Raw genomic sequence first — 13,412 nt, forward strand, 5'->3', positions numbered from 1 at the left:
ATGCGACTTTATGTATGTGGGCCAGACGACTCAAAAAGTTAAGTGTCGCATTCTCCAACACTGCAGCCGTATACGCTGCAAAACAGTGGGAGCACCCTTGGTCGACCATTTTACAAAGTTCAATCATGCGGCTGACAGTTTTAAATGGTGGGTCCTTGAAAAGATCAAGCCAAATCCCAGGGGAGGTGACCTCAGCATTACACTTAACAGAAGGGAATGTAGATGGATAGATTCCTTGGACACCATCCACAGAGGGTTGAACGAGCTGGAGGAGATCAATAGACAGATTTCCATTATGAGTACCGGTTAGGATACCATCTCTGGTTACACTGATTAATAGTGTGAAATATGTTTCTCTTTTCTCTCCCCCCCGTATTGAGTGTCCTGGATCTCATTTGGTCGATACTGTAACATTTAGGCCTCTACATTTACAGCCTATGCCTAATTGAATGTAATTGTATGTATTGTATACGTGTTGGAACTGCTGTTCTACTGTCCGTCGCCGTTAGTCCTTGGTGTTAATTACGTATTTGAAGAAATGATGGTGCCTCATGAACTGTATATTCATCTGAATGGATCCCTGAATTGCCGAAAATTATCATGATTGTCATATTTCATCGATGCGTGACATAACCAATGAGTTTATTGAACCACGAGTCATGCCCCCAATTTTAAATCATTATGCTCTCCTGGTACTATGGATCCCTGAATTGCCGATAATTATCATGATTGTCATATCTCATCGATGCGTGACATAACCAATGATTTTATTGAACCACGAGTCATGCCCCCAATTTTAAATCATTAGGCTCTCCTGGTACTATAGACCATGATTCAAGTCTTCTGGAGTTCAGACTTAGATCAGTAGCCCTTTGGAACTACAGACCTAACGCCTCGGTGAGTCTTTTCACTCTGACTCTTACCGACGCACCGTCACTACGTGTACGGTTACCCGGTTGCTATATGTCTAGGGCGCATGCGCCCGTATTTCCTCCGGTTGAGACGCCGGTTGAGACGCCACGAGCAACACATCCTGTACTTGAGACAGGTAAGGACGATGGTAGGCCCTCTTGATCTTTTAGCTCACCACGCTGTCCAATTGATACTTATATCACTCACCTTGTCCCTTAGAATGGCCAGCACTCGGAAATAAGAAGCTTAAGTTGAAGTCCTTTCCCTGTGAATACGCTGCAGAACGGATTGAGTCCGCGCCGCAGGTATTATTATTTTAACATCACTCTCCCTTTCCATTCTCCATCTCCGTATTTGAGCGAATCGACTTCGCCCTTACACTGTTCATTTATTTAATTTTCAGTTCCGGTGTTTCATGAAATATAATCCGACCAGAGCACACGCATGGTCAGTGTACTACTGCCACTAGCAATCCATGGTTGAACCACCCCTGGAATTACACTAGGTAAGCACACACCCGCCTTGCCTGTTGTTAATCGCATCTGCGATACAACATCCTGATCAATTGTTTTGCCCCTTGTTTTTAGATTCTCAAGCTATGCTGAGGAACTCGTCAGGTTGCCCACCTCCCTTGTTGTCCTGAAGAAGACCCGCATGGTCAAGGCATTAAATTACCTCTGTACCCTAAGACGGGTCGAAACGTCGACACCCCCTCATAAATGAGCCTGGTACACGTCCCTCACCCAACGTGCTAAATATGAATTTGATTCTGTACATGAAATTATGACTGTATTCATTGTTACGTGACCAGGACACCTTGTACGGTGAATTGTAAACCGTGTACTTTTGTTAATTACCTTATTCTCCACTATTCTCTGAAATCTCTCACCTTACACATTCACTTCTTAGCACCCTTATCTTATGCACGTTCCCTCTGGAGCAACCATGCGCCGAATTTTTATATAACCAAAATTGTTGTACATAAATAAATATCGTTTAATTAATCAGTGGATGTTGTATCGCTTCATGGTGAAGTATCAAAATTAAGGGGCCGATTCACAGAACTAACTTAAGACAAAATCCTAAACTTACTACTTTTGGTATTCACAGAAGTTAGGATTTTGTCTTAAGTTTGACTTAAGACAAACTTAAGACAGACTTAAGACAGACTTAAGACAGACTTAAGACAAACTTAAGACAAACTTAAGACAGACTTAAGACAGACTTAAGACAGACTTAAGACAAACTTAAGACAAAATCCTAACTTAAGTCTGTCTTAAGTCAGTCTTAAGTCTGTCCTAAGTCTGTCTTAAGTCAGTCTTAAGTCTGTCTTAAGTCGGTCTTAAGTTTGTCTTAAGTCTGTCTTAAGTTTGTCTTAAGACAAACTTAAGGCAAAATCCTATCTTCTGTGAATACCAAAAGTAGTAAGTTTAGGATTTTGTCTTAAGTTAGTTCTGTGAATCGGGCCCTGAGTTTTTTGAGCTCTACGAAATGGTATTTAGCTCTTAGCTTAACAAATAATGAACTGGATGACATACTGCTGATTCGTAAAGTTTTGAGTCAGGACCATTGTCTGTTGCCCCACCTTAGGGCAGTTTAATAAAACGTCTTCAAACCTGGCTGTTCAGTCACTAACCAGTTGTCTCTCCTCTGCTCTTCTGATATTGTGGCACCGAGAGATCCCCTTGGGGATGACTCGTTTGGTGCCTAACAAATGGTAATAATAATAAGAATAAATAATAATAATTCGATGGAATGACTTGCGTTGTAATGGCATCACGTTCTAACAATTAGGTCATTGTAACTACCACGTTGTTAAGGAACGCGATGTGATTGCATGCGTTTTAGCATGCTATATTCGTCATATTAATATCAACATCAGGGTTGTTCAGCTTCCTTACCCAACTTATCTCAGTCTTTTCTAAATCATCTGGCAATTCATCTATCAGCAGGCTATACGTATTCTTTATTCTACTAGTCTTCCTAATAATTACTTTTAGGATTGGTATCCTATCCAAGTTTAAAGCTGATCTACATGTAGTGAGGATATCCCGAATCTGCACATATTTAAAATAATGGTTCTTTGGAATCCCGAACCCTTGCTGCAATCTGGAAAGTGAGAGGCTTTCTCTCCCTCGTAGGGATCTCCAACTGTGACCAAGCCTAGCTCTTCCCATTGCTTTCCCATGGCATCATAAAAGAGGGGTGGGAAGAGCGAGGATCACCACAGGGGAGTATATCGGCAAAACTTGGGTATCGCCATGAATTTTAACACTCTGTTCCAAATCCTCCAAGCACCGTACACTACCTGGAAGCAAACCTTTTTGTAATAGCTCTGCTCCACTTGTCTCAGCAGAAGCCCGGGGGCCTCCTTCCCAATAGCGAGCTCATATATTGTTGGAATTCCAGCCTCACTTTCAACCTCCTTGTCCAGATCTACTACAAACAAGGTAGACATCTGATGAAGGTGAGCTGCCCAGTAATAGAACAAAATATTCGGGATCGAAAGCCTCCCTCTGCCTTGTGGAAGAGTTAAATATTTAAGTGACCTTCTCACTTTTCCGTATTGCCAGATGAAATTAGAAAGGATCAACTCCAAGGTCTTCAAGATCCGTTCATCTAACGCTAGAGGATTGATCAAAAAAAATATAAGATTTTAGGCAACATAGGGCCTCATGTAGGAAGCCAAATACCGGTCGGTAACGGCCGATTTTCGGTAATTATACCGTTACCGACCGGTATTTTGGCTTTTGGTATGTAGGGGGATCATTTTTGTATTCGGTAATTTACCGAATCGGTAAAATTACCGAATCGGTAATTTTACTGATTCGGTAAATTCCGAATACAAAAATGAGATGTAGGGGGAGTGTGTGGGTGTTTTCTGGAGTCGGTATTTACCACCAACTAATAGTTGGTGGTAAATGACGAATGGATGTTGAAAAGCATTTTAAAGTGCTTAGAAGTGTGCAATGTGGCAGACATACATGCCCTTAGGGCATGTATGTGTGCCACATGTGCACACATGGCCGAATCAGGGGTGCAACAGGGTGTCAATGTGACACCCTGCCACCCTTGCATGTGTTCCCCCCATTACCGAATCGGTATTTACCGATTCGGTAATGAGGCATACCTTCCCATCAATGGGAAGGTATGCCTCATTACCGAATCGGTTAATACCAATTCGGTAATTACCGACTTTTACCGAATCGGTAAATATTACCGACTCATTACCTACATATCATTTACCACTTCATAAATACCGAATCGGTAAAATTCGGTATTTATGAAGTGGTAAATGGGTCCCTACCTACATATGGCCCATAGTCATTTAAAAAAAAATTCCCTCTTTCAATTATCGATAGATGCAGCCCATTTATTCGCTTTAAATCCGTAGATATGGATTTTATCAGGGGGTCAAATTAATTTTCCCAATTTCATCCACCTTCGAGCAGTAGCGGTCCGTGGAGGGAGTTCGGTGGGGCAGTGAGGTGGGGCAGGGGAGGGGCATGGTGGGGAAATGTAAACACCGGAATATAGATGAACGGAGGTAAGTACACATTTAAATAAATAAAACGGACCCCAAGATAAACTCTTGATTCTGCGCGTCGAGAGTCATTAAAAGTAATATTCTCTGTGCAAATAACAACTGTCTTCCCTTCACTCAAGGAGTACCCTGAAGCATGCCCAAATCCCTCAGCTATACATACGGTTTTCCTAATTGCTTCTGTCGGATTGGTGGTTAACACAGCAATATCATCGGCGTATGCTAACACCTTAGTCTCATATCCCCTGCTTACCACCGGCTTAATCTCTCAGCTCCGCAGCAACTTTATCACCGAGGGGTTTATATACAAAGCCAATAAAATGGGGGAGCAGGGGCATCCTTGTCTAGTTCCCCTTGATATTGATGTTTCCTGATTCTCTCCCCATCAATTGCAACCGGGCTCTTGGATCTAAGTACATGGCTTTATTCGCCTTTATGATTTGTGGTCCGAAGCCTTTTAACTCCAGAACACCCCCCACAGAAACCTCCAGGATACCCGGTCAAAGGTCATCTGCCCCCCAGTCCGGGCTGTCAAATAGTGATATACCCCTCCTGATGTGGTCCGTTGTTTCTTTTCCTGGGATGAACCCATGCTGCCAGGGGGAGACCAGATGTCCTATAACCCTATCTAGCCGGTTAGCCAATATCTCAGAGTAAATTTTGGTATCCGAGTTTATTAGGGATAACGGCCTATATGAAGCAGGATTACCTGTTGGTTTTCCTTTCTTTGGGGAAGATAATAGTATCCGTCTCTTTTCAAGATTCTGGAGGGCACCCACTATATTGTATACCCCTAAAAAGATCAAGTAATAGGGGGCTATCAGAGTTTGCATTATCCTGTATAGTTCAAGGGGGATCTTATCGGGGCCAGCAGCCTTTCCTGATGCTAAGTCTTGCAGTGCTACCAGAACCTCCTCTAGTGAGATGTACTTCTTTAAGTTATCTTTAGCTGAACTATCAAAAACCGTCCAGAGGTCTGCATTGTTTACTATTTGGAACATATCCTGCGATGTTCCCGCTGTTCCCGTGTCTTCCTTGTACAACAGTTAGTAATAATCCTGAAACACCCCAAATATATCAGTTGTATCAATGTATGTTTGGCCATCTTTCTTAATTGAAGATATCACATTCCGCGCTATTTTCTGTCGGGTACGTAAGGCTAGTCTCCTCCCCACTAGCTCCCCATATTCATGAGAGTTATTTCGCTGGGTCTGGAACTCTTCTACCAATTTCTGAGTGAGCCAGCTGTTTATTTATTTCCACCTTAAGGGTGATTATTTGATGTTGAATTTAGACCACCTTCTGCCACTGCACTATTAATGACACATATTCTTCTTCTGCTTTGGCTAGGTTACGCATCAGTTGCTCATTCTTTGCCTCAAGCGGCTTCCTTGCCCTGGCGACAAAGCTAATTGTTTCCCCCTAAGGCCTGCCTCAAAAGAATCCCACACAATCCCCCTGCAAGCACTATATCGATTGATATAAAAAAACTCTTGGGACCATTTCTTGATGTGCTCAATGTAGATGCTATTTACAAGGAGCTTCCTATCGATGGTCCATTTACTTCAAATTCTTTTGAACCTTTTAACTTCAAGTTCCAGAGTTAATGGATTATGGTCAGAGATCACCTTAGGGAGTTTCCTAATTCCAACTCCATTAAGTAGATCCCTCGTAGCTAGGAAATAATCAATCTTCACAGACTTCTTATGGGGGTCCTAAAGATTTTTCCATGACCCCCCGACTGAAAAAAAGGGATGTAGATGTTTGGCAAGTGCAAATTTCCTTTTGCAAGCTTTGCCATATGCTCAGTGAATGCCAGTGGCGTGCTTCAGCCCTTCAACAATGATTTACGGGACATGTTCAGTCAGATGTTATTGGTGGTCCCAGATGTTATTGGTGGTCCATGAGGACTTGTGGGTGTCTTTAGCTCAAACTTTTCAGGAAGAACGCGATGCAGCCAAAGTTGTTATCAGCTTTGGTCTGGACATGAGTGATTGCTTATTTGGTCTATTGGCATGAGTGTGGTGCTTGGGTGCTAGCTTGGATGAGATCTGTAGGCTTTGTTAGGGAATGTCCAGGCATTCATAATGAATTTGACATTTGATGGTTCTTAGCTCTATATTGAGAAAGCAGATTCAACCCTAGAACGATTTAAAGAGAGTCATGCCACAGCTTGCTCATTGGGTCATTCTACACCTGATAGACAGTGCCCAACATTTTTGTCCATTCTGGGGCTACAACAAGGGCTGCCAATACCAGCAATGTCAGGCCCCACCACCGACTCAGTAAACATCTTAGCCCTTTCAGATTTGAGGCTAGGGCTCCCAGACACTGCCTGGAGGAACAAAATGCTGCTCAGTCCCCCTCCTCTCCAGGAGCCACATCTTCAAAACTCCTTTCATGTGCCCTTTTTGAAATACAGTAACAAGAGGCAGGATTACCTATTTACTCCGAGTGTCAAGCCATTACATTCGACTGATAAGTCCTGCAAATTGTCCACTGGGCTATGCACTTCAATTTTCTTCTACTCCACAGTACATTCCACCCCCACCAGAGTGGCTAATGGAGGACCACATGTGCATTTTGCATTGGGGAAATGCAGGCTCTTTTGGCCAAAGGGGCCTTAGAAAGTGTTCCAGACTCGGAAGCATGAACGTGTTGTTACTTTTGCTACTTCTTTGTTCCATATAAGGACGGGGCCGCCATCCTCTTCTAGACCTTCATCCTCTCAACACCTTTTAGCAAATAGACAAGGTCAAGATGCTCACATTGTCCCAGGTTCTGTCTGCTTTGGGTCCTGGAAAATGTATGATAATGATGGACCTGCAGGACACTCATTTTTACATTCTGATCCTGCAGTCTCACAAGCGTTATCTGCAGTTCACAGTGAGCCAGGAGCATTTTCAGTTTGCATTGCTCCCTTTGATCTCACCAGTTACCCTCAGGTCTTCGCGAAAGTGATAGATGTGGTCGCAGCTCATCTGAGGTCAAATGTTCCGATCTTTCTCCACCTCATTCACTAGCTGTTGATGGTGAGCGTGCCCCAAGCAATACTAGCCCACCTTTAGATGACAGCAAACCATCTAACATTGTTCGAGTTCACTATAAATATGCTGAAGTCACAGCTGACTCCTTTACTGATGCTCCAGTTCATCTGAGCCACCAGGATATGGTGCAGTTTCATGCTTTTCACTTGGAGTGGAGAGTCTAGGACTGTATTTCAAGGAGTATGACGTAGGCTACTATAACTGTTGGCCTCCTGCACTCTGCTGGTCGAACATGCCAGGTGGCACAAGTGGGCTCTGCAGTGGGACCTGAAGTTTCAGTGCATGCAGCACCAGGGGAATCCTGCAATATTGTTAAATGTAAATGTATTCGACCCACTATTAGGTATGTGCCCCATTTTGTAGTATATTTGTGCTTCTGAAACCGTTCTGAAACAGATCTATCTGTTCTGTCTGTTTTGATCTATACAGATTAAGTATTTTTTTAATCAAATTATAGAGTAAAACCATTGTTCACCTTGTACTACAATTACCCCATTTTCAAGCAGAAACCTCTCTCCTTCTGTAGTCCGATTATGAGTTAGGAGTAAGCATGTGGGTGGCTAGAATTATCGTTTGCGCTCTGGTAACTCCATGCCTGTTTACTTCTTTTATGAGTTAAATAAACCCTGTGGAATGGAAAACAATACACTTAAGTGGATTTACTGGGCAAAAAATCCCTACACAGAGTTCCCAATTCTGTAGGTTTGATACTCACATTAACGTCGGCTCAAAAGCAGGTTGCAAATGGGATCAATGGCATGAGGATAGGGGAAAATATGCTCTGGCAGGAAGAAACACTGACTGTCCCTTTCTTACCATAATAGAAAGGGTGGGGTGAAGCGGGAGATGAGGTGTGGCTGGTATTCATGATGTCCACTGATTTGTGTCCAAGAAACCTGGATGTGGGGACACTGGGACATTTGTGATCAGGCAGAGCAGTATGCCATCCGGGGATACCATTGCCCCTGACTTGTAATCCACAGCCTCTGTGCATCTGCATGGCAGACACCTTGGATAAGGACTTATTGGTGATGTCCAACATGTGTGTGAGACCGTCTGGCTCAGGATCCCTTATCATCTGTCTCCTCGTTGAACTGCTGCACTTGGTCCTAATTGAATAAGGGCACACAAGCTTGATGTTCTGGAGAGATTCTTCAGTATTTCAGTATATTGGACCACCAGCATGTGGCATTCAACATGAGGCAGAAGGTGAAGGATGTATTGACTTAGTTGGGTAAGAGAGACATTGTAGGAACTCTAACCCAAAGTTGGTCCTCATAATTGTGGCCCATAAGTCTAAACGTATGGATGAAGTGTACTTGTGTATGCACATGGGCCTTCTGAAAACAACAATCCATATGGAAACCCATTGCACAGCCACCATGTTGGAGAGGTCAATAAGTTGCAATGGTTTTGCATTGTTAATCATAGCTTTGGTTAACATCAGTTCTTCCTCAATCAAGAGTTTTGCTATATCATAATCTTTTCCACTCATATTGATTTTCATTGATATATGCACTACAATTGGAGGTGCAATGGAGGTCTTCGTGAACTGTGTAAGGGATGTGCTGTCTGGCATGGTAAAGGTGATTAATGCCATTGAAGAGCACTCTGGCAGTCCAAGGGCAGTATTTCAGAGTCTCAAAGATTGTGTGTTGACCCTTATTTGCAAGAAGTGTGATTTATTAAAGGTCACCATAGGCTTTTTTGGATTCTAGTTCCCAGATGGCTGGGCTGCCCAGACTTAGTGGAAGTGGAAGAAGATGATCTCAAAGCGGCTGTCCCAGTCTCTTTCTCTCACAGTTTTTTTTAGGAATCATCACTTACTGTGGGAGTCCCACAAGTAAACCCCTCCAGTTGAGACTAGTCCACGATGTATAGGTTGATCTAAATAAAGTAAAATGACCCCACTGATGCCGTAGTCTGATGGAATGAAACACGTTTGACCATCTCTTTCATACACTAGTCTACTTTGCCACCAGTGCCACGTGTCTACGGACACCCAAGACATCAGCACACTGTAATTATCACATGGTATCATTAGAAGCTTTATGAATAATACAGTTTAAAACAGATTGTTCATAGTCGGTTAGTAATGGTTAATGGCATATAAAGTACAAAACAGTCTCGAACCACCTTCCTCCCCCCCAACTCCCTCAATCGTAACTGGCTCTCATTATGCAGTTCTTTGGATTTAAACTATGTCATCTGATTTTCCAGAACATGCATTGCTTGCCGCCATATATTTTAAGATATGTTCAAGCATTTGCTACTCGACCAGTTTTAATTACGAACTTGAATGTAAGTGAGAAGAATCATACCAGCACCGGTATTGAACAATGCATATGTTTCTTCCTAGGTTGCTGCTTTGAAATATTTACCCACAGTTCTTCAAGATGTTGAGACGGTGTTTGATGCGAAGTTGCTGAGGTACGTACTTACAAAATTAAAATCATATTCACAGTATTTTTTTGAAGTTGCAATAATTTTTTGTGTTTGGGAAAGTTTTATAAACGCTAGAAACATTTTCAAAGAAACCACTGGCAATGTGCTTGATTAGAAGGGTTTAATTCGTTTTTTAAAAATTTAGAGTGGTGTCCAAAAGAACATGTTCACCTCTACATTCTATTCAAGTAGTATGTCTCCTTTAAACCTAGAGACAAAATAATTATGGATTTTTAAATAAGGAATATATTTTATGGTTCAAATTCACTAGTGACGATCTCTACTGACAGACTACATCTTCAGACAATAAACTTGAAAAGTTTGTGAATTTATTTTATATTTATGGTCCATTCAATTTCCTTTGTGTTTTAATTTTTAATTGTGCAAATCGTAGTTTCCTGATCCAACAGTTTTATGGATGTATCTGTTTCAAACCTGTCTCCTCGTTAGTGATTTAGACAGTGGTGATTGTGTACTAAACTTTGCTGCTGACCATCATTGATGTGTCTACTGAAAGAGAAAACACCCTATTGTTACCTACACATTTAAACCCACCCCCCTAACTTCTAATGTAAAATGACATTATCCCCAAATACAATATCCTCTGTGGAATTGAAAACTCAATTAAAGACTTGCACACAAATTAATGTATATATTGTTTACCGTGCCCACCACCAATTGAGTACTTCGTTCTTTCCTGGCAGGCACTAAACTATAGTTCTAACATGGGTGTGAGTTACACTGTATTTTCCAATGACATTTTCCCCTATGTTGCCAAACCGCTTCTTGTCTTGGATACGATATTGTAGCAAAATAGTACACGTGACCATCTACACATCAAACTGTACTCTGTCCATAGCTAATTCTAACTTGTAGCACCACCCAGACCAGCGAACATAGAAACCATCACAACCCTAAGAATTGAGTAGCTATGAGGAAAGGAAGCAGGCTTTGATGTAAAGAAATAATGTGTAGTATTCAGTTTGATACAGCCCCATGCTCTCCATCACTGCATAGTTTGTCATACCTGGAAAACTGTTGCCTTTTTCATAGCTGTCACTGTCCCACCAATATTCCAGTTGAGCAGAGCTTGAATAGAAAAGCACACTTGGGTCTTTAAATATCCGAAAGAGTGTTCAGTTCCAACTAAACTTTATTCTAATACTCCGCTACTGCCAAACCTGCCCATGCAGGAAGAAGCAGCATCAATTACAATTTATCTGCATGCTGAAGATCAGGTTAAAACAATTAGTCCCCTGAAGATAAAATGTCATTATTCTCATGGGCCTTTTGATGTATAAAAGCAGATATGCAGTTTATAGGGAAACTCATAATATGTATGTCTGTGGTCATATTGCTGGTGGGGGAAAAAGTAGGGGAAATGCCTGCTTGGCAGCCTTCTGCATCTCTGAGCTGTCTGGTGTAGTCTGAACTGCCTTAATCAAGTACAGGTAAATAGCGTGGGCAAGGGCTTGTTTTTGCTAGGATTTTAAACATGCACCAATGCCCATTTTTACACCAATGTTTCCTACCTCATCTGTAGTGTCAAATAACCATGTTGTGTACGTTCTCATGTTTTGTGTGCGTTAATCCCGGCACGGACCCTGTGCACGAATAGTTGACAACTCTCCAAATACTTGATTTACCTTAAGCAAAAACATTATCAATATTTTCCACTTATAATGGCATGTATGTGGTGAAACCATTTGGTCCAACTCTGAATTTGACAATATCACGTTGGTTTTAACAATGATGACCTCAAACTCTTCTCAAAATCATTGTCAGAAACCTAGAACTGCTTGTCCTTCAGTATTCCAGGTAGATCAACATTGATCATGTCTGTGTCTTCCCTCTGCCAAGGGATTTGTATGTCCACTGATCTTTGGCAACCTGATAGGCCAATTTAATACCACCGTCACCTAATTGAAAGAGATTAAATTGTGACAAATCTCAGATTCATATGAATTACAGATTCTGAGTGACTACCCATGGGAAGTAGTAGCACAGAGTATTCTTGAAATACCCCATGTGTCAGAAAGCACTAATCATGTAGTCTGGATCCACCAGGAGTGATATATTCTTTTGCACGTCACTGCATACACAGTTCCCTATGCAAACAGTTTCAGTATGTAGGCCAACTATGAGGAAAACAAAGGCACTTGATATTGACACCTTAACTTGTCAGGCTACACATCATTTGTGTCTATAGATCACAGTGAATATCTAAAGGCAAACATTGGTACTGAACAATTACAGCACATTCCCTATCCCTTTCTAAAGAACTGATATACATTGAAAACATCTCTAGTTTTTTTACACTCTTTGTTTAATTGGATACTGGTAACTCAAAAACAATGAAGCATAAACAATATCTCTATATTTAATGTTATACCACATTAAGCACAAACCCATTATCTCTACAATAAAGCAATTACTTTCTAACTATAACTACATGCTTGTTGCAGTTAAATACACACAAGATAGCTTTTGGGAAACTGAAATGAAAAGAACATTCATCAGTTTTATATAGTACATATTCCATACTAAATAATCTTTTTCCTAAACATCACTGTCACCTGAAATACATTTTGTACATAATGAATATTTCAAATATCTTTAGATAAAAATCCAATCTGTTTCTTCATGTATTGGAGCCAACAATGTTCAACAAAATATATAGTTCTCTACTCCTTCATCACAGTTCAGATTATGTAAACTAATTAAGTTTTTTTCTTCAAATACCAAACAATATCCGTTGAATACTTCTCTGTGTTCAGATTCATTCTTCCCAAACCTGTTTCGAGGAAAAACACCAGTTTCTAAAATATTTACAAGAGCTAGAATTACGGTTCCTGCTGCAGCAATTAAGTTTCTCTATTTGTTAGCAAGGACACCCGGAACAAAGAGGAAATGTATAACCAAATACTTGTCACGATTTCCAAACAACGTGAGACTCCCATAAAATCATGGTAATTGCAGTTCGTGTTCGGACACAGACTCCAGGTATACAAAGCCTTTTGCCAGGCATCTCCAAGATCTACTGACCACCTCCACCCTTTCCTCCCTTGAATATGTTTGGCACAAATGAGCCTGGAGTAAGCTGCTTACTCTTGTCACATGCTGCAAGGTCAGCTGCAGATCATGACACCCACTAATTTCCACAGTTTTCAATAGAATGTTGCCAAATACACTTGCTATAATATTGAAGTACCTACTACCATTCTCCCTCTTAAAAGCCAAGATATCAGTCGAAATGGCTTGTCCCCTTTTAGATGAATCTTTTGGCATATATGCTGCACTGGAATTTTCCTCTAAATATTCTAGGTTCTCATTATTTTCCTTTTCTAATGAGTTGCCCTTTGTTTAACTTTGGCACTTACTGCTTGATTATAAGTATAGGTGCTATTTATCGCACCTGGTAAATAACGCTACAGATTTCGGTCTTTAGCACACCAAAATCCACA

At 41.3% G+C, this 13,412-nt stretch overlaps 1 protein-coding gene across 1 annotated transcript in view; it reads left to right on the forward strand.

Moving 5' to 3' along the window:
• Nucleotides 1–13,412, forward strand: part of DOCK2 (dedicator of cytokinesis 2) — a 1,824,799-nt gene that overhangs the window by 623,208 nt on the left and 1,188,179 nt on the right. Inside the window, exon 24 of the mRNA XM_085617853.1 lies at nucleotides 9,863–9,933. Within this exon, the coding sequence (XP_085473979.1) occupies nucleotides 9,863–9,933 (71 nt within the window). The remainder of the gene's footprint in view (nucleotides 1–9,862; nucleotides 9,934–13,412) is intronic.

This window comes from Triturus cristatus, chromosome 7, assembly GCF_964204655.1.
Source record: "Triturus cristatus chromosome 7, aTriCri1.1, whole genome shotgun sequence".
In the NCBI taxonomy this organism is placed as follows: domain Eukaryota; kingdom Metazoa; phylum Chordata; class Amphibia; order Caudata; family Salamandridae; genus Triturus; species Triturus cristatus.